The 27,406-nt window shown below is 51.9% G+C and overlaps 2 protein-coding genes across 2 annotated transcripts in view; both read right to left on the bottom strand.

The window, feature by feature from the left end:
• The window catches only part of PAK4 (p21 (RAC1) activated kinase 4), a 46,454-nt gene extending 36,325 nt beyond the window's left edge, over positions 1-10,129 (bottom strand). Inside the window, exon 1 of the mRNA XM_004271311.4 lies at positions 9,957-10,129. The gene's annotated coding sequence lies outside the window, so the exon portion shown is untranslated. The remainder of the gene's footprint in view (positions 1-9,956) is intronic.
• A 3,301-nt stretch (positions 10,130-13,430) lies between these two features.
• ACP7 (acid phosphatase 7, tartrate resistant (putative)) lies at positions 13,431-27,386 on the bottom strand. Its single transcript, XM_004271381.3, is given in 17 exon segments — positions 13,431-15,191; positions 16,332-16,469; positions 19,762-19,833; positions 19,952-20,019; positions 20,110-20,167; positions 20,259-20,366; positions 20,450-20,496; positions 20,499-20,563; positions 20,662-20,724; positions 20,944-20,971; positions 20,974-21,066; positions 22,155-22,337; positions 22,645-22,687; positions 22,689-22,772; positions 22,774-22,853; positions 26,272-26,434; positions 27,219-27,386. Coding segments are annotated over 17 exon segments (1,572 nt in total). The 3' UTR covers positions 13,431-15,080.
• Positions 27,387-27,406: the final 20 nt, after the last annotated feature.

The following is a 27,406-nucleotide window of genomic DNA, read 5'->3' as shown; positions in this document are numbered from 1 at the left end:
CACGAAGAGGCCCGAGTGGCTGCCGAGATTCGAATCCAGAGCCGTGGGAGAATGCCAGTCTTCCTTCAGCTCCTGGAAGGCTCCCCGCGCTCTCCCGCCTGGAACCTCTGCACAGGCAGCTCCCTCAGCCTCGACAGTCACCCTCCTCCTCCCTGAGCTCATCCTTCAAGCAGCAATTCCTCCTTAGGAAAGCCTGCCCTGTAATTCTCACATTGGGGGTGGGGCGGGCGGGTGGGGGAAGGACACCCCCCACATCATACACGCTGGCAATGATACTCTCCGCTTATTATGGCTTGTTCGTTCATTCGGCCCACCAGTGTTTACTGAGCGACTACTACAAGTCAAGCCCTGAGATACAACAAGGGACGCAAGAATCCCCCCCCACCGCCTTGAAGCTAAGTCATTCGGGGCGGGGCGGGGGGGTGGGGCGGGCCGAGAGGACACTAACCCACACGCCCACAGTCATAACTAAGGATCAGTAGTGACGGTGAGTGGACCAGGAGAACCAAGCAGGGGAAGGTGGGGAGAGAGAGTGACGGCACTACTGTAGACAGGAGTCAGGGAGATCTTCCTGGATGCAGGGATGCGAGGTACTGCAAACACAAGGGAGCAGCATGAACAGAGGGCCTGAGGCAGGACCAGCCTGGAATGTTCCAGGAATAGGGCGGCAGGAGAGGAGTGAAGGCGAGCAGGGAACCTGGGCCAGGATCTTGTGGGGCCTTGGAGGCGTTCCCAAAAGAGATGAAGCCACGGGAGGGCGCCCAGCAGGGCAGGGAACCCCTGGCTGGGCACGGGGACAAACTGTGGGGGCAGCGGGGGAGTGAGGAGGCGGCCACATGGCCCAGGCAGGAGTGGAGGGCGGCTGGAACGGCGGAGACAACAAGGAGTGGGAGGCGCTGGGGTCTAATCTGAGGCAGAACAGCCGGCTTTTTTTTTCAGTACGCGGGCCTCTCACTGCTGTGGCCTCTCCCATTGCAGAGCACAGGTTCCGGACGCGCAGGCCCAGCGGCCATGGTTCACAGGGCCAGCCGCGGCATGTGGGATCTTCCCGGACCGGGGCACGAACCCGCGTCCCCTGCATCGGCAGGCGGACTCTCAACCACTGCACCACCAGGGAAGCGCCAGCCGGCTTTCTTGACATCGTGGATGTGGAGGATGAGGACAAGAGGAGCCAGGATGACGCCAGATTCCCGGTCCCATGGAGAGGACAGATGGGGTGCCCGTGAACGAGGCAGGGTTGCTGGGAGGAGATGGGGCTTGGGAGTCTGGTCTATTTTACCTGTCTCCACATCACTCTTTGGTCAAGGTCTGGGTCGCCTGCCAGACTGAGCCCAGCGAGGGAGCCTGCTGTGTTCACCTCCGGGTCCTGGCACCCGGGGCCCCAGCACAGGGCTTATCAAGGAGTAAGCATGGGACTCCCATAGGTGGGATGGGTAAGAGCTGGCCTGGATAGGAGCCCGGGGAGGAGAAAAGGACAAGAGGACTCATCTCAGCGATAAGAAGCACACATGTTACTTCTGTAGGAGAAGAGAATATAAAGTGTTCCAAGGTCAGTTACAAAGTCTGAGAGACCCAGTGCAGGGAGGACGAGCAGCACTGCTGGGTGGGCGCGCAGTTACGGCCACTCTGGACAGCTGCGTGGCGGGCTCTGCTAAGGGGGTGAGACTCGACCCTCTGAGCTGAGCACCGCAGCCCGGATGTGATCCCTGGAGAAGTGCATGCACACAGGTCCCAGCAGATGTGTTGAAAGAGCACAGTCACCCCCGCGCAGCAGGGGCGGAGAAGTAAGTTATGATTAGCAGGCTGCCCAGCAACGAGGGCGAATGAACCACTCACACCCACAACCACATGGCTGTGCCTCACAGACCAAGGATGAGGGAGGGCAGACCCAGACGAGGATGTGCTGCAGGAGTCCCTTTATGTGAAGTCCCCAGGCAGGCGAGGTGGCAGGCTATAACTCAGGATGCACACCTAGTAAAACCTCTGGAAAAGCGGGGGCCTGGTGACCCCCAAGGTCAGGGAGGTGGCCTCTACTGGGGTTGTGGTCAAGAGGGCATGGGAGGCTCCTGGGGTGCTGTGTTCGCAGTCTTCGCCTAGGTGTGGTGAAAATGCTGCTCACCTTATAATTACCTGTTAAACTGACATGGGCACTGATGCACCTTTCTATAGGCATGTTACCCTTCACCACTGTGGAAGGTTTAAAGAGGTGGAATCAGCAAGGTACATAAATACACAAATAATCTGGGGCCAGATTTGGAGGAAGGGAGCTGGGGAAGTGGCTGCAGGCAGCAGAGGAGGGGTCCCTAGGGAGAAAGAAAGCGAGAGAAAGAGAGCGTGTACCTGCGCACAGGACTTGGGGGGTTGTCCTCACCTGGGGGACAGTAGGAGCCCAGCCCTCCCGCAATGCCCTACTTCCTCCCCATTCCCAGCACTCGCGTGCAGGGCTGGCAGGAGGGGCGGGGGAGGGGGAGGAGGCTCAGGCGGCTTCCCCATGTGTGGGAGTGGCTGAAAGCCGCCAGGGGAAGCAAGCCCGAAACTGCCACACAATGCCGCTTTATCAGAGTTTCCAGGGCCGGGCTAGAGCGCTGGAGTGGGAGCAGAGGGCCCAGGAGGGAGGCTCTCTATGTGGGGCCCCTGCCCGGCGTCCCCACCTGCCAAGGTGTGCCCTCCAGAGCTCCCCTGCAGCCGGCTGGGAAGGCAGGAGCCTTCTAATCCCTCCGCTCAGTTAGCGGGTGGCAGGGGGAGCCTGGGGCCCTGCTGGCTCTGACACCAGGCTGGTCTCCCAGGTTCTCCATTTCCTCCCCTTAAAAGTGGGATAATAAGAACATCTACATCTAGGACTTCGCTGGTGGTCCAGTGGGTAAGACTCTGGGCTTCTACTGCAGGGGGCCCGGGAACTAAGATCCCACATGCCGCTAACAAAAAACCACCACCACCAAAAAAACAAGAACGTCTACATCTTGGGGTTGCTAGGAGGATGTGACAAGTTCGTTCACTCAAAGCACACAAAACAGTGCCTGCTAATACTAATAATATAGAGTAATACTGTGAGTACTAATACTGGCAGCTATCCGTCTTTGAACACTTACTATGCATTTTGTCTGATGAGTATGCATTTATATCCTCAAAACAACCCTGTAAAGGAGGTATCATTACCATCCCCATTTTATAGATGAGGACGCGGAGGCACAGAGGGGTGAACTGACTTGTCTGGGATCACACAGCTAAGCGTGGCGAAGTTGGCTCCAGAGTCTATGCCCTCAATCTCCACTGCACCCGACAGGTCAAGAGCTCCAGGCTGGAGCGAGGCAGGCCTGGATTTGAGTCCCAAACCTGCCACTCACTCACTGTGGGGTTTCCAGCCTATGCCTCAGTTTCCTCTTTTTAGGGAAAGCAAAAATATCACAAATAGACAGGAAAGGAAGTCCAGAGGGCTTTCAACAAACACAAAGATGCTCCCTTTTACTCATATTAAAATCAGGAGACTTCCCAGGTGGTCCAGTGATTAAGACTCTGTGCTTCCCCGGCAGGGGGCATGGTTGGGGAACTGAGATTCCACATGGTACGGCCAAAATTAAAATAAAATAAATAACAAGAATAATTTTTAAAAATCAGAACCACAATAAGGACCACTTACTGTGGCACCGGCCTGACTGGCAGAGGTCAAAGTATCAGATAACACCCATCCACATGGCGAGAACGTGAGGAGACCACGGCGCCACCGGACACTGGGAGTGGGGTGCAAACAGGAGCGTGCTCTCAGGCAGACTGGGACACTGCCAGCAGAGCTCCCGGGGCACGCATCTCAGACCCCCGAGCACCTCCAGAGGTGTGCCCACAGCTCACACGCGTGTGGGGGGACACCATGCCGTGGAGCCTCACACAGCCACAGAAAGCACGAGGAAGCCCTCCACATCCCGACACAGAACTTAAGAGTGAAAAATGCAAGGGCAGGACAGAATACAAACATGGGAAGTCGGCTCCACGTGAGCAAAAACAAAAGCGGGGGAGAACACGTGCAGGAACAAACACCCAAGCAAGAAAAGAAACCAGGAACAATGCTGTCTCTGGGAAGGGGCCCGAAGACAGAGACGGGGTGGGAAACAGACCTTATCGCTGTATATACCCTTCTGCGCTGTGCGTGGTTTCTCAACTGCAAATAGGCAATACATGCAGACAGGGCAAAAATGGGCCTCTTAAAATTAAAATGCAGGAAAAGAGAAATGAGGTTAATAACACCTCCTCCTCAGGGCTCCGGGCCGCGCCACGGCGGGATGCTCAAAGAGCACACATCTGGCGCCTGGCACTCAGGGACCTGGCGGCTAGCACGGTGTCACGAGGGGCTGGGAGCAGGCGAAGAGGAGGCTGCAGCCCAGAGGGGCACACGTACCATGAGCTTACTATGTACCAGGTAATGTGCTAAGCACTCGACAGCACGGTCTCCTCCAATCCCCCCAACAGCCCATTTAACAGGTGAGGAAGGTGAGGCCCGGGGGTGCTCTGGCTCTTCCAGTAGAGGGTCGGGCTGAGGGACGTGTGAAAGGAATGCGTGGCCCTGGCAGGGAAGGTGCCATTGGGCAGGACCAGAGGGCCCCGTGAGACAGGCTGCAGTGAGTGGTGGCTTCTGACACATCTGCTGTAGCTGGCTCCCCTGGGACCTGGGAAAGCTCCCCTTCTGACCCTCCCTGCCCACCTCCACCAGCGTTCCTGTGGGCCAAGGCAGCTGGCAGACAATAAGCCCCAGCCCCGGATGGGTGGCTGGGCCGGGAAGGGTCCCATTTCCCTGGCTGTGACTTGGAAGGAGGCTGCTTCCTGCTGGCAGCATCTGTGGCCGCCCGGCTTGGGTGATGGGAGAAACAGCTGCTGGGGACACCCCGACCGGCGTCTGGCCAGGAAGTCTGGCTCACTGTGAGCCAGCAGGACAAGGAGGGGTGAGGCAGTAGACACGAAAGGGAAGGGGGCTGTGGGAGGTTGTGAGGGAAGTAGGGACCCAGTGCCCAGAAACCACCCAAGCTGAACAGGCCCCCGAAGAGTTTCTATCTAAACAGGAGCCTGGAAGAACAGGAAGTAGCCTTGTCTTACCAAGACCACTTCCAAAACACTGCAGGGCACTGGAGCCTGAAGGCCTGGAGTTCAAGTCCTGCCTCTGCCACGTGCCTGCTGTGTGACCCTAGGCAGGTCACGTATCTCTCTGGGTCTCAATTCCCTCATCTCTAAAAAGGAGTTGATACCAGTACCTACCTCATAGGTTGTTGTGAAGATCAAATGAGTCCATACAGCTAAAGGACTCACAATCTTGGCCAGCACACGGGACCCTCCAACACCGCCACCCTCATGCTACCCACTCTCTTCTGCTTGGACTATCCTGGCAGCCTCCCCTCAGGTCTCCCGGCCCCCACCCTCCCTGATCTGTTCCCCACATGGCAGCCTGAGCAATCTTTATAAAAGGCAAAGCAGATGTTGCTTAAAGCCCTCCGATGACTCCCATTACACACAGAATGAAGTCCACACTCCTCACCCCAGCCTGTCACCCCCTGCTGTATCTGCCACACCTCCCCACCTCCTTGACCTCACTGCCAGCTCTTCCACACTGGCTTCCTTGGTGGGAACTGAACATCCCAAGCTCCTCTGGACCTCAGGGCCTTTGCACTTTCCATACCACCTACCTGTTCTGTTCTTTCCAACTCTTCCCAGGCCTGGCTCCCTCTCATCAATCAGATGCCTCCTTCTCCAGAAAGCCCTTGTGGTGGCTCCCCAGGCTGGGTCAGATGCCTCCTCCGGATTCCTACAGTCCCTGTGCGTCCCCCATCCCAGCCCTAACCATTCTGCTTGTGCATCCCTATCCCAGACCAACCACTGTGGGCTGTCACCGTCTGGGGACAGGTCTATCTCCTTCACTGTCCTGTAACCCATGAGGGCGGGGCTTGGACTGTGTTGGTCACCACTGGGACCAATGATCTGACACACACCAGTGTATCAAGGCTTTGCCCATCCCTTTCCGAGCTGCACCTCCTTCCTCTTTGCCTTCCTCCTGAGGAGGTTTAAGTCAGTACCGTTTCCCTTCCCAAATGTCAGCCCTGGGAGATGATCCCCAAGGAGAGTTGGGTCAAAGTTTCAGCCACTGTCCTGGATACCCTAGAGGGCGAAGGTCAAAGCCCAGCCTGCCTTCTCCTCTGGGTGTGAGGGCTCAGCAGGTGTCAGGCCCCAGGTAAGCCCGTCACATGAACCATGCCCCTGTTTCCAGCCTGGGGTGAGGGGGGCAGGCAGGTGGCGTGAAACCTACCACCTCATGGCTGAGTAAATTGTTTCAGCAAGGGCCGCAGACTTGCCCGAAGCAGACACGGAGGCAAGGGAACCCTCAAGCACTGCTGGGAAGCACATTGGTACAAATGCTTAGGGAAGCAATTTGGAAGGTCCAGCATTTCCACTGTGAGACATATACCTGAGAGAGACTCTGGCCGTGGTACACAAGGAAACATGTCTAGAATGTTCATTGCAGTGTTGTTTGTTACAGTCCCAGTGGGAACCACCTAAATGGCCACCGAAAGGTGAATGGGTAACTCCTGTGTGTCACTAATACAAAAAGAAAACGCAGAAAGGGAAAACGAATGACCTGCTCTAGACCGACACACGTCCACATGGAGAAAAAGCCAAACTAACGCAGAGCAGAAGCAGCAGGCTGTTTACTGTGGTACGCTTTATATGATCTGTAAAACTGTAAAACACTGGGCAACCCTGGCTGGCCATCAGAACCACGTGCCGATGCTGGCCCCACGCCACACCAAGGGACTCCAAGCCAGAATTTCTAGGGTGGGCCTGGGCAGCAGTATTTTTGAAAGCTCTCCAGGTGACTGCAGTATGTAGCCAGGGTTGAGAGCTATTACTCTATTGTTTGTGAATCCATCCGAGGGCAGGAACAGTAGGCAAACCTGCAGAGGAAGGCTGGACACCAAATCCAGCCCAGCGGCTACCACTGGGAGGGAGGACAGGCAGGGAGGGCGGGGCAGAGAAGAGGGGCCTTTAACTGTATCCACTGTGTGCTCTGTCCCAGGCTGGACACTGGAAGCGTAGGTGTTTTGCTACATTGAGAGCTCTACTTTTTTCCCTAGTCTAAAAATGTATCACAGGAACAAAACTGGCAAATAAGAAATCACTTGCTCAAGGTCCCATGGCTGGTAAGTGATGGGGCAGGAGGCCGAATGTCTAGTGCCAAAGCCCTATAATTCCCCCATTATCTGTGCTAAGCCCTGAGATGCTGAGTGAGTTGCCGCCGTGAGGGCCCGAGGCTGGCTGGCCTCATAGGGCTGCCTGGCCCTGTACCCACCCAGTGACCCTGCCAGAGCCAGGTGCGGGAGGGGCAGCTCCCAGAGTAAGCCAGGAGGCAGGTGGAGAGAGGCCCGGCCACCACCTCTGAGGCCCTCCTCAGGTAGCGGTAGCAGCAGCGGCCTCAAGACCAGAGCTTACACAGCACCTACTGTGGGCTAGGCCTTGGGCCAAGCGCTTTATGCTCTGCATCCTCACAGCCGTTCTATGAAGTAGTCATTATCGTTGTGCCCATTTTGCAGAGGAGGAAACTGAGGCCCAGAAAAGTTCAGCGACTTGCCCACGGTCACACAGCCTGTGAGTGATGAATGTGAGCCAGGCATCCTTGCACCAGCGTCCTTTCTCTGAACCACTCCCCAGTACTGCCTCGGAGCTCCACACACACAGGGCAGCTACTCATCTGCCCCTGCTCCACTGCCCACCCTCCTCCAAGGCCAGGAACCCTAGGGGTCTCACACAGGCTACATGCTGCCGACAAGTCCCCAACTCTGCATCCCTGACCTCCACTCACGCCTTTTCTTCTGCCTGGCGCACCCTTTCCCATTCCTCCTACTCATCCTTCAGAGATTACCCAGGGGACTTTCCAAGGGACAGAGTACCAGGCCCAGGGTCTGGGCACTCTCCTGGTCCTCTGACCATGTCCTCGCAGGCCACGTCACTGCTGGTAGAGATGTAGCCATGTATCACTGGCTAGGGGTCTGGTTCCAGTCCGCTCCCACCAAGGGACACTGAGGGCCCTCAGGGGCCAGGGGCCCGTGTGTCTTGTCCGCTGCTGCAGACTCAGCACCTAGCACCACGCCCGACATTCAACCACCACCAACCCAGCACCCTCCATGAACCAGGCAGTGATTCAAGTGGGGATTCAGGGAAAGAACAACATGGAGAAATTCCTGCCCGTGAGGGGCCCACATTCTAGTGGGAGGCAGACAAGAAACTGCGTGTTGATAAATAAGTTAAAGACCGAGTGAAGGGCTGGGAGAGAACAATAGTGAGATAAAGAGTGTGTGTGGAGGGCGGTTGGGAGTTCCCTGGTGGCCTAGTGGTTAGGATTCAGTGCTTTCACTGCAGAGGTCTGGGTTCGATCCCTGGTCCGGGAACCATCCCACATGCCACACAGCACGGCCAAAATACCACAAAACAGTGTCTGGGGGCAGGGTGGTCCTGGTCAGGCTGTGAGTGAGTGGCTCGTGAGTGAGAGGGTGCAAAGTGGGGAAGGGATTCCAAGCAGAGGGAACACGAAGGTCAAAGACCTGGAGGCAGGCATAAGCCTACAGAGTTGAAGAACAGCAAACAGGCCAGTGTGGTTGGACCTCGGGGAGGGACGTGAGAGAGCAGGAGGAAAAGAGGTGGCAGTGACTGAAGATCGTGAGGAGAGGTTGGGGTTTTAAGGACAAAGAACACCCAACTTTGTACAGGGTACCACCCAACAACACCCTCCCCAGACAGGAGCCTGCCAGACTCACTTGGACTCCGGGCCACCCACAAACACCATCCCATCGGCCCAGGGGACCCTCTCCTCCCAGATCACACCCTTCCACCAAGGCCAAACAGACAATCTGTTCCTGCCCAGGGAGCGGCCCAGCCTTGCCCAGCCCCCTGCTTCCACGAACAGACCTCTGGCAATCTACAGTGTGGCGACCAGGGGCAGGAGCTCTGGAATCATTCAGATCCAGCCTGGAATCTGCCTCCATCACTTACCAGAAGCTCTTTGAGCCTCACTTTTTGTGGCTGTAAAGTGGGTGTATCTAGATTGTAGTACAATAAGACCAGGCGCTGAGCACAGTGTCAGCCCTCATTAAGTATTAACTAACATTATGAGTATTTGAGAGGCAGCAGAGCATAGAACTCTGGGCCCAGAACTCCAGAGTTCCAATCTCAGCTGCAAAACGTACTCATGAGGTGGCCCTGGGCAAATCACTTGGCCTCTTAATAATGGCACCAAGCCCATAAGGTTGTGGTCAGGATTAAATACGTGTAAAGAGTTTAGAACAGGGTCTGACACATAGTGCTTTATGAGTGCTTGGAATTCTTTTCATTATCTGCGGGAGGGGGGCTTCCTTCTCCCCCACCAGAAAGCACCTTTGATTTCTTTCTTGAATGTCCTACCCCTCCTCTCCAGCAATATGTCCCACTTGGGTTTTAACTTTTGACCCTTGGGAACATCATCTGTCGGGCCATCAGATTCTGATTTTTGCTCGCTTTGGTCACGCCCCACCTTTGATCTCATAAAGATGCCCCCCAACCTAAGTCTCCTACATTTGCTCCACTGGCTGCTGCCTTAACTCCAACCGCCGCCCCCACGGTGGTGACCTCTGACCCTCGTAGGCACATCCTCCCATCAAATTATTAATTTGACCCCCCTTTTTTTGACATCCACCCCGTGCCCCTCCAACGAAATCCCACTTCAAATTTCGAATTTTGCGCCCCCCTTCGCCACGCCCCCTTCGTTAGTTTGACCTCTGACCTCCTATACACCTCCCTCCCTCCCTCTCAGCGTAGACCCACGACCCCCCCGGACGCGACCCTTCCCTCCACAAGTGAACTTTGACCCCAGCGGCCCCGCCCCCTACTCGCCTAAACGCTCTACAACCGCCCGGCGCACCCCAATCCCGTGGCCAGACCACTTATCCTACCGGCTCGGCACCGCAGTCGCTCGCGGCCTAGCTGCTCGGCCCGGAAATCGGCTCCCTCACGCCGCCCTCAGCTCTCTCGCGCCGCCGCCACCACGGCCACTGCCGCCGCCATGTTGAATCCCCAACGAACATCCGGGGCTTTCCCCCCTCGCCGTCCACCAGTCCCCATAGCAACGGGGCTGACTGGGCCGGGGGCAGGGCCCGCTCAGGGGCGGAGCTGAGCTCCGGGCAGCGCCGCTCCAGCCTCTGATTGGTGCTGATAGTCCAATAGGAGACCTTCGGGCGGAAAATGCCAAGCAGGGATTGGAAAATTTGGAAAGGGTGCGGAGAGGCTGGCTCCCAGCCCACTTGGATTCTTAAAGGGGAAAATGGCTATCCTCTGGTAACAGAACTTCCCACCTTCCCTCAAAAGGAGTTAGTTGGTGGAAGGCAGTAATGGTAATAATGGCCAGAAACAGTTCGTAAGCATTTACTATGTGTCAGACACCCCGCCAAGTGAAATTTCTCGCTGAATACTCACAACAGCCGTATTGTATGTTAATACCCATTTTACAGATGAAACTGAGGTTTAGAGGGGCGAACGAGCTGGTTCGGGATCACAGGAAGTAAATAATGAGTTTTGGACGACGTCTGTCAGTCTGTCTGAGTCCGGGAACTTGGCCCGGAATCAAGGCACAGTTTGATTTAATCTTTTTATAAGGTTTTTTTGTGTGTTTTTGTTTTGTTGTTTATAGTATTTATTTGTAAAAAATTTTTTTGAAAAAAAAACCCCGTAATCTAAACTCGGACATCTTTTTCTGTGATTGCACTCATTGAGCTCCAGCCAGTTTGCTCTTCCAAAAAAAAAAAAAAAAAAAAATCAGGTGCTCTCCCACTTCAAGGTCATTGCATTGCCTTTTCCTTCTGTCTGGAATAGACTCTTCCCCCAGGTATCGTCATGGCTACCTCCTTTCTGTCCTTCAGGGTTTTACTCAAATGTCATCTTATCAGTGGGACTGTTCCTGCCCATGCTGACTAATGCAGCAAACATCCCTCTCACATGCTACTAAACCCCTTACCTTGTCTGCTTTTTCTTATTTTCTGTTGCTCAAATCATCTTCTAACATACTAGATCATTAGATAATCATAGTTACTGTTTTTTGGCTCTCTCCGCTGCTGTCGTGTCAGCACCATGAGAGCATTGATTTTTGTCTGTTTTGTTCACTGTACTTGCCCATTTGTTGAATAAACATTTGTTGAATGGATGGTTGGATAAGTTGTAAATCCACCTCCGCAGAGGTACTTTTAAATATTTAGTGCATCTCCCTTGCCCCAGCACAGTGTCTAGCACATAGTAGGCATTTAATTAATACCTGCAGAAGCAATGAATGAGTGATTGCATAATGTCTTTTTTCTGTGCATTTACCTACCTTTTATTTATTTTTAAAATAAATTTATTTTATTTATTTTTAATTTTGGCTGTGTTGTGTCTTCGTTGCTGCGCTCAGGCTTTCTCTAGTTGCGGCGAGCAGGGGCTACTCTTCGTTGCGGTGCGCGGGCTTCTCATTGCCGTGGCTTCTGTTGTTGCAGAGCACGGACTCTAGGCGCGTGGGCTTCAGTAGTTGTGGCTTGCAGGCTCTAGAGCACAGGCTCAGCAGTTGTGGCGCCTGGGCCTAGCTGCTCCGCGGCATGTGGTATCTTCCTGGACCAGTGCTCGAACCTGTGTCCCCTGCATTGGCAGGTGGATTCTTAAGCACTGCGCCACCAGGGAAGCCCCCTACCTACCTTTTAAAACAGAATTGGAAACACATTTATAAAGAATTTTGTATCTTTTTAAAACAAGACTATAAATATCACCAGTAACTTTCCAGGTCATTAAATATTCTTCAAGAACATTTGTTTTAATGGCTGCATAAGATGCCATTCTATCAATGAATGCTAATTTGTCAGAACCACTCTTTCTTGTTGAACATCTAAACTGTGATAAATATTTTGCTATTATAAATAATTTATCCCACCCCCAAAATCCAAGCAGTTAAATATTTGTGCACATCTTTAATTATTTCCTTTGAAAAGATTACCACAGATGGAACTGCTGGGTCAAAGGAAACGTACATCTTTAAGATTTAATAATAGTAACAGTTCCCATGCTTCAAACATTTCTGTGCACCATACATGGTGCTAAGTTGCATAATTTAATCAGCAGGGGCTGTGATTATCCCTGCTTCACAGAGGAGGAAACTGAGGCTTAGAGAAGTAACTTCATTTGCTCGAAACCCCACACTGGGCTCATCCCTAGCTTTGATGCCCAAACAAGGCTCTCGCTAACTTCCCTCTGCTGCCTCCCCACGGCCTGGGACACACATTGCCAAGTTGTGCTGCAGGGATCCAATTCACACACCCGCCAGTGTTCGGAGAGAATATGCCCTTTAAACTACCCTTGCCAACATTAAACATTCTTGTTCTTGTGCTCTTTTGAAGTCTTTCTGCCTTACTGAGTCTCCGTTTTTAAAAAAAAAACAAGTCTTGGGACTTCCCTGGTGGTCCAGAGGTTAGGACTCTGCCCTTCCACTTCAGGGGACACAGGTTCAATCCCTGGTCCCTGGGCGGGGAACTAAGACTCTGCAACCCCACCTCACCCCCATACACACAAAAAAACAAGCAAGTCTAGTAGCTGAGACGATGGCACTTTATCCAAGTCCCAGTGATGGGAGGATGGCCGGGTACAGCCTTTGTCTCTCTCTTTTTTATTTTATCTTGGACTATAGTTGATTTACAGTGTTGTGTTAGTTTCAGGTGTACAGCAAAGTGATTCACTTACACATATACATATATCTAGTCTTTGCCTCTTTAATACCCTGCACACAGTGCAGGGCATCAGGCTCTAGAACCCATGTTTGGGGAAGCCCTCCTGTCACTTAGTTGGGGATCTCAGTCAGAGATCAGAGCCCTGGAACAAGCCCAGTGGTAGATCTGCTCCAAGGGTTTCCTCAGGATGGGCAATCGGGCCCTTCTACTTCAGGGCCCTGGGAGAGGAAATCGGGCCCAAAGAGCCTCCTATAGCAGGCTTCCTGGAGGGGTTGGTGAGGAGGTGACCCCCAATAGATGGAAAAGGTGAGGAGAGTGAAGAGGATTTGGCCTCATAAAAATGATAAATTTCGGGCTTCCCTGGTGGTGCAGTCGTTGGGAGTCCGCCTGCCAATGCAGGGGACATGGGTTCGAGCCCTGGTCCGGGGAGCAGCTAAGCCTGTGCGCCACAACTGCTGAGCCTGCACTCCAGAGCCCATGAGCCACAACTCCTAAAGCCCGGGCGCCTAGAGCCTGTGCTCTGCAACAAGAAAAGCCATTGCAGGGCGAAGCCCGCGCAACGCAACGAAGAGGAGCCCCTGCTCGCCGCAACTAGAGAAAAGCCCGCGCGCAGCAACGAAGACCCAACACAGCCAAAAATAAATAAATTTTTTAAAAAATGATAAATTTCAATACATCATGGGAAAAGATCAGTGGCAATATATAGATGGCAAGCAAATCTTCCTGTCCTTTATATGTAAAGAGCATTTACAAATTTGTGGTCCAGTGGTTAAGACTCCACACTCCCAATGCAGGGGGCCCAGGTTCAATCCCTGGTCAGGGAACTAGATCCCACATGCCACAGATAAGCGTTCACATGCCACAACTAAGAAGCCGGTGAGCCGCAACTAAGGAAACTGCCTGCTGCAACTAAGGAACCCAACTGCTGCAACTAAGACCTGGCACAACCAAGTAAATAAAAAAAGAAAGAAGAAACTGCAAGGAGCCTTAGGCCTAGTGGAGCCTGGGGGGGAATAAGATGTGAGGAGGCTGAAACTGCATGGCGCAATGGAGGAATACATGTGCCATCAGCCAGAGCTAGGGGCTCACAGGCTTCTCTCAGGGGAGCCCTCAGCCCTGGGGCCAGAGCCCAGCCTTTGCCTAGGACTTCTGGAGTCAGATCCTGTCCATCCCCAGCTCAGAGCCCTCCCTTGGTTCCATGTCACTCAGGATAAAGGACAGAGTCCTCCCTGTGACCCACAAGGCCCCACGCGATCTGCCCCAGTCACCTCCCTGCCCTCATCCCCACTCTGCCTCTCACTCCCTCTGCCCTCTGACAGGATGGGCGTGCTTCTGTCTCAGGGCCTGTGCATTAGGTGTTCCTCTGCTTGAACTGCTCTGCTCACAAGGCTTCCCCTTCAGATTCCTTCAGATCTAAACATCACCCTCTCAGTGAGGTCTCCCTGACCACCCTCGTGAAAACTGCCACTGCCCCCCACTACTCTCTATCCCCCTTTCTGCTTTTTCTGTGCATTTATCACTATTTACCATTACATGTTTTACTTATTTATTGTGTTTGCTGTCCGACACCCTGGATAGAATGTCGGCTCCATGAGGGCAGACATCTCTGTGTTGTTCACAGCATGGAGAACAGGTCCTGGCACATGACAGGTGCTCAATAAATACCGATTGAATACAGGAAAGGAAGAAGGGAAACAGGGGGAGGGGGAAAAATTTAAAAAGGGAGGAAAATGGCAGCTCCGTGAGCTCCTAAGTTTGTCAGCTGCCCCAGTTGGAAGTTAGGAGTGTTAACACTTCCCGTCTTCCAGGATAAGTCAGTGCCAGGCTGGGAAACTGAGGCACGAAGGACACTGGTTACTGCTCCTTGGGCCGTTGGAGACAGGCCTCTGATTGGCACTAAGGGCCGGCCTGGAGGAGAAAGTCACCATCGCCACCTGCTGGACAATGGTGTCATGACAGCCATGCCCACCCTGCTGACTTGGGGCTGGTGATGGCCCTTGCTCCGTGGTCAGGAGAGGAGTCGGGCCAGTGGGGCATCCCCAGCAAAAGTTCAGAGTCCACGGAGACACAGCCATAAGCCTCTTTACTCCTGAGGCCCTGTGGACACTCTGCCCAGTCAGTGCTATGCAGGAGGGCAGGGTTGTGCCACCCAAGACCTGTCTTGCTTCACTTTGTCCGTACAGCTGCTCTCCCAACACAGCAGGTTGGGACCCCCACCTCTCGGGGAGGAGAGAGCTGCTCCAGCTCCCTCAGGGCCGCATCCACCCCACATGGGACCTAGGAAGGTAGAGGAGTCGAGGACCTCCCTGACACCCTCCCGGGCCTGGGTACCCCAGCCTAGGTAGCAAGGCCCAGGGTTCCTGATGAGAGCTGTCTCCATCCCCAGAGGTACATCATCTGGCCAAGCAGAGGTCTCACCACCCAGACATGGTCCACAATCTTCCCATCATGCAAGGGACAGAAAAAAATAAAATAAAATAAAAGGAGGTAATGAAGGCTGAAAGCCCAGATTCTGGGGCCAAGTGGCCTGAATTCAAATCCCAGCTCTGCCTCTGATAGGCTGTGTGACCTTGGGTGAGCTATTAGACCTCTCTCGGTGTCAGTTTTCCTCTACTGGAAAGTGAGGATGATAGTAATAGTACCTACATCATAGCTATCATGAGAATTAAGTGAGATATTTGGAAAAGGCTGGAAAGGGAACCTGGCACAAGGCAAGGACTGGGTAAGTGTGGGCTATTATTATTAGAGCACAAACCCTGGAGTCAGACAAAACTCACTTTATATCCCAGCAAAGCCGCTCCCCATGTGGCCTTCAGCACATGCCCCTACTCTGAGCCTCACTTCCATATTCCATAAAATGGGGAGAACTGAATAGATAACATACACAAGAGCCTGCCTGTGGTGTATGGGCTACACAGTAAATAGTAGTTATTTATCATAAAAAGAATATGGTCTTTGCGGTCAGATCTTAGTTCTGCACCCTCTGGCTGTGTGACCCTGGGAAAATTACCTCCCCTTTCTGAGCTGTAAAATGAAAAGAAAATTTGTCGCATGGTATTGTTGTGGTGATAAAAGGGACTAACTATAAGGCATCCAGTTCAGAGTCTGGAACACAACAGGTGTTCAATCAATCAGTTATTAGCACCTTTATAAAACTACAATGGCAGAAATAAAGAAAGGTGAGCCATGATTATTTGGGTCCGTCTAACCTTAAGCCATCCCTACCACACACACACCTCATATTGCTTTCCCTCTACCTGTCTCCCACAACCTACCTTTTTCTTCCCCTGCTTCATGTGATAAATACCTATAGAATCGACTGTGTTTTAGAAACTGTTCTAAGCCCTTTATATATAATAAGTCATTCAACCCCCATTCAACCCTGTGAGGTAGAAACTATTAATATCCCCATTTTTCAGATGGGAAAACTATGGCTCAAAGTTGCTTGAGGTCATCCAGCTGGTAAATAGCAGAGGCAGGATTTGAACCCAGGATTTCCAGCTCTCACGTCCACTTCTGAAACCACTTGGCTCCAGAGCATGCTAGGCCTGGTTACTCAGGCAGGTGATTGGGCCACTGCTCACTGACCTGGTCATCAGACACCTGCTGGATGTGGACACGGGTCTCATTGAGGTTGTGTAGCCGTGTGTACCCGTTCTCTTTGATGCGCACGGTGCTCCAGGGCTGCGGGAAGAGGGTTAAGGAGGTCAGCCGCTCCTCACAACCCTGCCGGAGAGAATCATTTAGACCCAGGGCTGGCGCAGGTGGAGTACCCACTGGGGAGCAGAAAAGACCTGCCAGGCTGGGACCCTGCCACCCCCAAGGAAGACAAAGCCAGTTAAGACTTGATCTTGATAATGCTCACAGCTGAGTGTTTTGACCCAACCAGGCTTCCTGGTTCTCTGACTTCTAGAACAGTGCCTGGCTGTACAAGACTGTCCACTGCAGCATTTTCTCGAAAAGCCCTGAGCTGGAAGCCAGCCAAACGGCCATCAGTGGGGGTCAGTTAAATAAATTATAGGGTAGCCATCACAAAGTGGGGCGGTAGAGAAAAATGGCCAAGACGTATGGTTAAGGGGAAAATGCAATTCACAGAATAGAAGAAATTGGTGGCTCTCAACCCTCGCTGCACAGTAGACCCTCCAAGAAAGCTATTAAAATCGTCATTGCCTGGGGGAGAGGAAGTGCTTATCCTTGCAGTAGAAACCCAGGTAATGTGAGCAGAAAGGATGAGGGAGCATCAGCCTCAAAAACAAAAAAAAAATCACCATTTTGCAGCCATCATCATAGTAACTGATTGAAGCCAGAACCATCAATGGATGGTCAAAGTAGCGGCGAAAATTTGAGGAATATCAGGATATTTGTGGAGTCTCAAAGTTTCTCCAGGAGACCCTTGTTAATTTTAAAGGGGAAAACCGAGACTATGGTGGAGAAGATGTGTAAACTGAGACTTAAAGGGGCTAAAGAGATACCACGCACCTCCTCATAGGGTGCACTGAAAAGAACACAATATCGCTTTTGTATTCTTACCAAAAATGTGTAACTTCAATCTAATCACCAGCAAACATCAGACAAATCCGAACTGAGGGATAGTCTATGAAACAACTTTGCTATGCTCTTCAAATTTTTCAAAGTCATGAAGAATGAAGAAAGAGTGGGGAAATGTTTCTGATTAAAGGAAGGGAGAGGGGGCTTCCCTGGTGGCGCAGTGGTTGAGAGTCCGCCTGCCGATGCAGGGGGCGCGGGTTCGTGCCCCGGTCCGGGAGGGTCCCGCGTGCCGCGGAGTGGCTGGGCCCGTGAGCCATGGCCGCTGGGCCTGCATGTCCTGAGGCTGTGCTCCGTAGCGGGAGAGGCCGCAGCGGTGAGAGGCCAGCGTATCGCAAAAAAAAAAAGGAAGGGGAGAGATAAGACACGGAAGTAGAATGTGTGATCTTAGACTAGATTCTGGACCAGAAAAAAAAAATTCTTTAATTTAAAGGACATGAATAGGACAATTGGCTAAATTTGAATGAGATTAGGTAATGGTATATTATCAATGTTAACTACTTGAATCTGATTATTATACTGTACTGATGTAAGAGAATGTCCTCGTTTTCTTAGGACATGCAGATGGAAAGATAAAGGGGCATCATTTCTGCAATGTACTCTTCATCGGATCTGAAAATAATAGTAAAATGTATACACACACACACACACACTTAGACAGACAGACAGACAAAAACAGAGATTGAAACAAGCGTGGTTAAATGTTCACATTTGGGAAATCTTGGGAAAGGGGATATGGAACATCTTTGTATTATTTTTGCTACTTTTCTGTAAGTCTAAAATAATATCAAAATTTAAAATGAAAGAAAAAAGCGAATCTGCACTGATTAAGGTCAGAATAGTGATCACCTACACCTATGAGGAGCCACCTGCACTGATAACATTCTATTTCCTGCTGCAGGTGGTGGCCGCACAGGGGTGGCAATGCCAGGGCCGAGCCCTCGGAGATTCTGGTGTTTGTTCTGGGGTTGGGCCCAGGCACTGGAGTTTTAAAACCTCCCCAGGTAATTCTAACGTGCACCAAGGCTGAGAACTGCTAGGGTATGAAGCATGATCCAAGCTGTTTTTAAAAAGTGGGTGATGCCGTAACACATCTCCATTGAGACAATGACTCATTTGCATACATGGAAAATATTCTCAAATGCCACCCGAGATGTAACCATTGAGAGTGGGACTAAGAAGGGTGCGGAGAGTTTTACCTCCTGCCCTCTGTTCTGTTTGAATTTTTATCATGAGAGGTTCTTACTTTGATCTCACTAATTTGTAAGAAACAGCTTAAAAAATAAGCCCTTGCTTCTTGTGGAAGTGACTGATTCCAAGGCTCGGCGGGTGGGGGTAGGGGGACAGAAGATGATCCTGGAGCACCCTGTAGTGCCAAAAAGTAAGAGAGACGCCACAAAACGACAGGGACACATCGAAAGGACACAGGGCCTGATCTGAAGAGTTCCCAGTGGCCAAAGTTAGAGCGATCTAGGCAGCAGCATAAACGGCAGGAGTATTGGGTTAGAGCCCACGGGAGAAGATAATTACCCATGAGCCCATGCTAGTATAAATCCATAACTAACTAACCAAATAAATGGGGCAGAAGGGACAACTCTTCCCCATAGGAGGATGCTAACTAATAAATCGAGGAGGAATGAGGGAAATAGAAGATCCCCAGTGGAACATCCCAGTGATCACTGTAACAGACAAGACCCACTGATGGGTTCAAAAATTAGCAGGTGAAAGCTGGAGGAGAAACAGGACATTTGCAGGGTCTAAAAGCATCTCCCCCAAGATGTTTATCAACTAAAAAGGGAAATACAACAACTTTACAGAGCAAGAACCCAGCAGACACTTCCTTAAACAGGTGATTCAGAGAAATCCCTCCAGGAATGAGACACAGTGAGGACAGGGACCCCCCCCCCCCCCCGGTATGGCCCGCTGAGAAGGACAGACCATCATTTGTGACTGTGTGGCCCCAAATGCATAACCCGAATCTTGGCAGGAGAAAATATCAGACAAACCCAGATCCAGGGGCATTCTGAAAAAACAACTGACCTGAATGAAAGACAAGGGAAGAGGGAGGAACCATCACAGTTTGGAGGAGACTAAGGAGACACAATAACTAAATACAGTGTGGGATCCTGAAACAGAAAAAGGTCATTGGTGGGAAAGCTGGTGCAATGTGAATAAAGTCTGGAGTCCAGTTACAATGCTAATGATAAGCCCTCTGCCCTGGATCCATCCAGTAGACCTGGGCAAGCACCCCCTGCCCCCCGCCACTTATTGATCCTGTGATTCTGAAGGAGTATTTTACTGTCTGAGCCTCTGTTTCCACATCTGTGCAATGGGCATGCTATTGATACTAGGTGCATCTAACCACCTAAGAGATAGCAGCTGTATAAAGGATGAGGCACCCAGGCTGGTACAAGTGCAGCCCTCAATAGATCAGAGGCCAAAGCAGCACCCCCCCTCCCCCCACCCTGCTCGCGGCAGATCCGGTGATGATGTGGACGGGGACACAAGGGTGGGTGTTGGGCATCTCTCGGCTGCCATTAAATACCTGGAGAAGGGACAAAGGGGAGGGGTCTGTCATACCCAGCCAGGCCCCGCGGTTCTGACCTTGAGGGGGCGGTCCACTGACACCAGCCACATGGGTCTCAGTCCACCCCAGGCCTCACATGGTAGTTGTAAATTGGCCACAGGCATTCACAGGAGCGTTCGTGAGCCCACAGCTGCAGGTCCACCCCTGATACAAAGCAAGAGGGGGGTCAGGTCCCTGAATCCAGGAGAGATGGGGGGTGGGGTCTGGGGCTGGGGAGTCCCCTGGGTCACTCACCGTATTTATAGAAAAGATCCTCCAACTCATAGAACTTGCCAAGGAGGCCTCTGCAAACCTGGGACGGATGAGCAAGGAGGTGAGGGGTGACTCGGGCCAACCCCCCAACCTGGATTTCAGCACCTTTTCCCCAGGGAGGGGGTCCTCACCTTGCTTTCATGCCAGGTGCAGTCATCCCAATCAGCACTGGAACAGTACATGGGCCGGTGACCCGTGGTAATGACCCACGGTGGGGCTGCTGGGTTCTTATTGGTTTTCTGCAGAGAAGGGCGCAGTGTGAGGGGCAGGGGTTGCAGGAGGGGGAGGCGAGGCAGGTCCAAGGGGGACATTCACAGGTTACCTGGAGGTCGCTCTCCAGCCAGCGAAACTGTCTCTCTACCAGGTGGCGCCGTAATGGAGAAAGAAATATACCTCGGTGGAGAAGGAAATGATGTGTATCGGGCCCAGATCCCAGCTGGAAGGGTCAAAGGGCAGGGGTCAAATATGGGGTCTCTCCTGCATCTCCCATCCTTCAGGGGAGGGAGGCCAGTCCCCCAGCTTCCCTCAGGTTACCGGTACCACAGGCCTTCACTGTCCCCTGGCATGATGAAGCGAGCTTTGTAGTTGGAGAAGTTGCTGGATAAAAGGAAGTAAAACGGTGGGGGGAGGGTCTGGGTGCCCCCGCCCACCCCCACCTCCCACTGTCAGGCCAGGCCTGGCTCCCATCCCAGCCCTCATCTCCTTTCCTCTCACTTCCACAAATGAGCTGCTGCAGTACGAGAGACTAAGGTGAGACACTAGGAAGGACTTTTCTTTGGCCAGGCCCTTGCCCACCCTGAAGCCCTCAGGCCTCACTAGCGGTCTTTGTGATTCCCAGGACACGCATGTATGGCAGGCTGGCGGCCACAGGTTCAATGAGATTCATGAACTTGTCCCTGACGTGAGCGTTGTCCTGATCCATGTTGTAGAAAAAGTCTCCTGGGGGGTGGAGGAGAGAATGAGGACCCAGACCTGGCTCTGCTTTCTCCAGATTTGAGAGACCTGGTTGGTCACGTGCGGGCTGTGCAAGTCCTGGTCGCCCCCACTGTGAGGCGTCCTGGTTCTCCGATCCCTACCTCACACCCACCCGCATGTGCGCTTGGAACCATTTCCTGAGCCTCTGGTCCCCGAGGGCCCCTGCAGGACCTTGCCGGTCTCCTGTGCTCTGAGCACACCAGCCGCCATCTCATCCCTTCTCAGAGTAATAACAACGTTAAGACTGACATAGTCTGGGAAATTCCCTGGTGATCCAGTGGTTTAAGACTCGGTGCTTCCACTGCAGGGGGCACAAGTTCAATACCTGGTCAGGGAACTAAGATCCTGCATGCCCCTCGGAGGGGCCAAAATAAACAAATAAAAAAATATATAAGGGTGAATTAAAAAAAAAAAGACTGACATTAGTCAGGTACTGGTTTTGTACCAGGCACATTTTCAGATGCTTTACATGCTCGATCACCTGAATCTTCAAAACACCCTCTGAGGTGGATGTTATTATCATCCCCATTTCAGATGGGGAAACTGAGGCCCGGAGGGGTTAAGTGCTCGTTTAAGGTCACAGAGCTGGTTAGTGAGGATCCAGGAATCGAACCCTGGGAGCCTGATTCCAGAGTCTACTATGGCTTTGAACTATATCGGCCCCAATCTCCATCTCCCATCTGGTTCCCGTCCTCTCAAATCACAACAGAAATGATCATGACAACAAACACTTGTGTAGCACTTACAACAGGACAGGCAATATCGACTTATTTAGTCATCACAAGAGCCCTGTGAATTCTAACCTAGTCTTAGCCCTTATAACAATAATACAGAGGAGAAAACCAACGCACATAGCTCGAAGCGTCAAGACTGATTTTAACCTGGGCAGCCTGGTTGACCACAGCACCGTCTCTGTGGCCAGTCTCATCCCCCAGCCTGCAGAGCCACGCTAGCCCCGGCCCAGGTCCCCTCCGCGGTCCTGGCGTTGCCTCCCACCAAAGCTTCCCCTCCCCGACCCCAAACCTCCAGGCGCACCCTGGCTGATGCCTCACCCACATGAAGAACAGCGTCGTACCTGCCCTGCTGGGTGTCACTGCACAGTCAGGGTAGGGCCCTAGGATTGTCAGTCCCTATGTCCCCAAACACAGCCAGACAGGGGCTCCAGTGGGGCCCAGTCTTCAGGGCCCTGAAGAGGAACCGACGGCTCCAGCCCTGAGTACTGCCACAGCAGTAAACTGAGGGGAAAGGAAAAGGTCACAGTTGGCTGGGGAGCGGGGTGGGGGGCACCCCAGGATGTCTCCTTCACCCCCATCCGTCTTCAACTGGTGTGGGGATTGAATGGGTCTGCCCTATGGCCCTTCTGTCCACCTCACCCCAGGTCCCCAGCCTTCCATTTTCATCCCAGGGTCTTATACAATAGGCTTGCAGGTAAGCAGAAGGGGTACCAGCCCACCTGAGCCACCCGCCAATAGCAGCTTCTAGCCCACATCCCACTCCTCTTCCCATTCCCCCCTCAACACCTGGGCCCAGGGCCCCTCTCACCATACTGGACCCTGGGCAGCAGCCCCTGCAGTGTGATTCGGTCGGTGTATGTAGAGCTTCCGCCAGAGAATGCCCCCATCCATAGAGGGGCTGAAGGTGCCCTGAGCCCGGAGGGGCAGGGGCCCCCCCTAGCTGCAGCCCGAACAACTGCACTTCCGAGGGGGTTGGGACCCATGTGGTCCAAGTTACAGTCATGCAGCCTGTCTCACCTGGAGAGAAAGGAAATGGGGGTCGGGCAGTGAGGCCTGGGCAGGGGTGGGGAGGGATGTGAGGAGAGTGAGGGGCAATAACGAGAGACTGAGGGGCTCTTGAACATTTAGTAGTTAAGATCACAGGTTCTGCAGCTTTCCAAGTTCAATCCCCGCTCCACCATTTCCAAGCTGTGCTTTCCTTGGGCAAGTCACTTCACCTCTCTGAGCCTCAGTTTCCTTCTCAATAAAATGGAATAATAATAGTATCTTCCCTATAGGGTTCTGTGAGGCTTAGATGAATAAGTAAAAGTAAAGTAATATGTATAGCTGATTCACTTTGTTATAAAGCAGAAACTAACACACTATTGTAAAGCAATTATACTCCAATAAAGATGTAAAAAAATAAAAGTAAAGTACTTGAAACAGTGCCTAGTACAGTCAGGGTTACATGAGTGAATGAATATTATTATTAATATCGTTACTGGGTGCAGGCCTGTTCCGCGTATTTTACACATGACATAGTTTAGGGGTTGTCAACTCAGATGTCTAGAGGCCAGCTAGGTAATACACATGGGGACAAGGGCCAGCTGTAAGGAGTAAGGCAGCAGGGAGACGTGGAGTATGTTGCAAAGCGTAGAGCCTGCCCTGCCTCAGAGAGGAGCCATCGTTCAGCTCTGGTACCACTCAATCTGTCAACTTCTAGAGCAAATCTTTATACGGTGTTTTTTTTTTTTTTTTGCGGTACGTGGGCCTCTCACTGTTGTGGCCTCTCCCGTTGCGGAGCACAGGCTCCGGACACGCAGGCTCAGCGGCCATGGCTCACGCGCCCAGCCGTTCCGCGGCACGTGGGATCCTCCCGGACCGGGGCACGAACCCACGTCCCCTGCATCGGCAGGCGGACTCTCAACCACTGCGCCACCAGGGAAGCCATATACGGTGGTTTTTATAGCCCAAAAGCATGTAAGAGTAGATATACAAACTTTTAAGTGATAGCTCCTAATTCTTAAGTGATAGCTCCTAATTCTTAAACGTCAGCAAATCAAGGTTTTAAAAATACCATGTGGTATAGGATGACGTTAAGAGCATGAGCGGGCTTCATATTTATACATTCATATATATATAGAAATATAGGTGTGTACATATGCATATCAACATATCCGCATGTATTGTCAAGCCCTGTTTGTGAGAGGGCCTAGGAGCAGCGACGCCTCAGTAGCAGTGAGCACACCTAGTGCTCAGATCTTAGTTTCTAAATACCCATTCTCCAATCAAAGGAACCAGGGCTCCTTGGAGAAGTAGTTGATTCCAGAGATGGGGTAGGAAATATACAAGATGAGTCTGGGATAATTGGTGGTGCCAGAAGGTGAGGCAGTGCTCAGGACACGATGGGAGTGGGGTTGTGGAAAGAACACAGAAGCCAAGCTGGAGGAGTTCTAAAAGACCAAGTCAGAGACAATTTGAGCCACAAAATAAATAGCAATAGTACTGAGTTTAATTCATGGGATAAAATAAATATCCGAGAGTCCATACCAAATAAATAAATAACCAAAACAAACAAACAAATAAATAGAGGGGGCGGGGAGGGATAGCCCTTCCTTACAGTAAAATTTCAATTAGACAGAGAGAGGGAATTAGAAAGTTACAAAATCACAATTAGGCACACCCCATGCTAATAATTGTGGCAGACAAGATTTACCAATGAATGCTAAAATTAGTGCACAAAAGTTTCAGGAGAAAGCTGATTTCCAGCCTTAATCTTCCCCTCGATATTCATTACAAGGATATTTATACAAAGGAAAGAATAAAAGCTTTACAGTGGAGAAACCCAGCAGGCACCATTTTAACCAAGCAATGAAGGTTCACATTACCAGTGACAGCAATAAGACATGTCAGTGTCAAGAACACTCTGATACCATGCACTGAGAAGGGCACTACATCCCACTAGGACAGTCTTGCCAGAAAAATACGTAATTCAATACGTATTCCAATCGTGAGAAAATAGTAGATAACCCCCAAGTGAGGACTGTCCTATAAAAACCAAACAAAATCAGAAAGACAACAGCTCAGTACTCCAAAATGTCAAGGTGTTCACGTTAGGAGAAACTGGGTGAGGGGGATATAAGAACTCTGTAATATTTTTTGCAAAATTTCTGTTAAATCTAAAATTAGTACAAAATTTACAGTTTTAAAAACAAATATGACAGGCTTTTGAGCCAGCCTGCCTGGGTTCAAATTCCAGGCTATGTGACCTGCGGTCAGACTCTTCACGTCTTTGAGCCTCAGTTTACTCTTTTGTAAAATGGGAGGAACAATAGTACTTACAGCTTAAGGTCCAATAAGAGGTTAAATGAGTCTTCCATCTGAATCGCTTGTAAGAGTATATTTGTTATTATTATCATTATTGTGTAGGCCCAACAAAGGCCAGCTGTGATCTCACTGGGTTTTCACAGTGAAATGGGTTTTATTTTTGTTCCATTTTACAGAGACCTCCAGGCAAAGTGCCTTGTCCAAGGTCACTTAGCCAGCAAATGCCAAAGCCAGTTCATTCATGTGGTTTCAGATTCTCATTGCAACTAACCCTTAAGAAACTACCTTAAAAGTGTCAAGGACACACAAAAAAATAAGGAAAGACTGAGGAATTGTCACAGATAGGAGGAGTAATTAAGGAGACTTAAAAAGATATAAACCAATGCCTCTCCTCACTATATTCCCTTTCTTTTTTAAAGTGTAGTTATTTTTCATGAAAAATGTCATCTACCTTACTAATGAATGGGTTTATTATTGCTCATTTTTAATGATTGAATCAATAGTTTTAAATGCCTCCATTTTAGTTTCTGTTATGGCAACTATCATGGACGTAACTCACATAAACTGAAGCTCTCTAGGGTTCTTATAATTTTTTTAGCTGTGCCAAAGCGTCCTGAGACAAAAACGTGTGAGAAGCACCGCCACACGCCAAGTTCCCTTTTGCTGCTTCACAGCTGATATTTCACTTACTCGTCACTCTGAGGTCACACTAATATTACCCCATTGTCCAGATGAGGAGACTGAGGCCAGAGAGGTTAAGTCACTTGCCCAAGTTTACACGGCAGGTAAGCAGCAAAGCTGGGGTTAAAACCCAGGAAGTCTGGGTGCAGAGGGTCCAGAGTCCAAGGTCCTACTACCTCCTTGCACCTCCACCAGAAGATCAAGGACCAGGAGGGAGCTTTGTGGGAACACCGCAATGAGCGAGGACGACAGCAGCCCCCTTAGGAGAGCGCTTACTATAGGCTGGGCTCCAGAGGCATGTCCCACACAGCCAGATGCGCCGCTGCTTATAATCTCCATTTAACGGAGGTGGACACATGAGGCTCAGAGAGAACGACCAGCCTAGAAATCAGTGTGGGATTCCTGATTCTCACTGGGAAATGCCCAGGGAGAGGTCGCAGACACTCACCTGGGTAGGACAGGTGGGCTTGCTCAGGGGCAGCGCTGGGAGCCTTTGGGGACCCCTGGACTCCCAGGGAGAAACAGAGGAGCAGACAGCAGCAGGACCAGCAGGGACGAGGGGAGCACACGGTAGAGGGAAGGGGGGAAGCAGAAAGGGGAAGGGCAAGGGTCTAAAGTGTATGAGATCCCTTCAGAACAGCAGGGGCGGCTGGGGAGGATGGGGAAAGAAGGGGGATCAGGCAAAATCCCACGGAGGGAGGGAGGACGGCAGGGAGGTCTTCACAGGGACGGTTATCCAGATGCTGGAGAAAAAACAAAAACGGTCATCACTACTGAGAGGCAAATGCCCTCTGAGCCTCGCTGGCTGCTAAGCATTTTACATAGATTAGCTCCTGGGAGCCTGACGACATTCCTCTGTGTGGTGGCCACGGATCATCAGCCCCATATCACAGATGACGGAGCTCATCAACGGAGTGACTCAGTTGCATGGCTCAGGTGTGATGGGGCGGGGATTGGAACCCAGGGGTCCTGGCTCCAGAGCCCTTGCTCTTATCCACCGCTCACTCTCAATGCAAGAGGATTGGGAGTGGGGCTGGGGGGGGGGGTCTCAGTGTAGGAAGTTGCCTTTGGCAACCCCATCCCCAGCATTCCACCCTGCCCTCAGAGACCTCATCACCCTCTACTCCATCCTCCAACCTTCCATTTCCATCATAGTAACCTCAATCCCCCCACTCCATCCCCAGACCGCCCAAGAATTCCGTCCCACCTGGAGCAGCCCCGTCCTCCTTGCCCCTTACCCAGCATCCCATTCTGCCTTTAGTGACCCCAATTCCTCCCCATCTCCACCTGTCTCCTCTGACCCTGCACCTGCATACCCACCCTCCTCCTCCCCAGCCCTTCCCTTCCCGCTCCAGTTCGGTCTCCAGCCCATCGAGGACCTGCCTGCCTGCCTGCCTGCCGGGGCAGAGCCAGGCCGGGACCGTCAATCTGGGGGCCGGGAGCTGGGGCTGGAGGTTCCCCCCAGGTCCCTGGCTCACCCGCTGGGGCTCCAACTCCCAGCATGCGCGTCTCGGGGCACCAGTGGGACAGCGGTATTTTATGAGTTTGTAGGCGCTGAGACATCCCGCCGCCCACAGCTATCC

Source organism: Orcinus orca, chromosome 20 (assembly GCF_937001465.1).
Source record: "Orcinus orca chromosome 20, mOrcOrc1.1, whole genome shotgun sequence".
In the NCBI taxonomy this organism is placed as follows: Eukaryota; Metazoa; Chordata; class Mammalia; order Artiodactyla; family Delphinidae; genus Orcinus; species Orcinus orca.
Note: the sequence above shows the minus strand (reverse complement) of the source record. Positions and strands in the feature narration are given on the sequence as shown.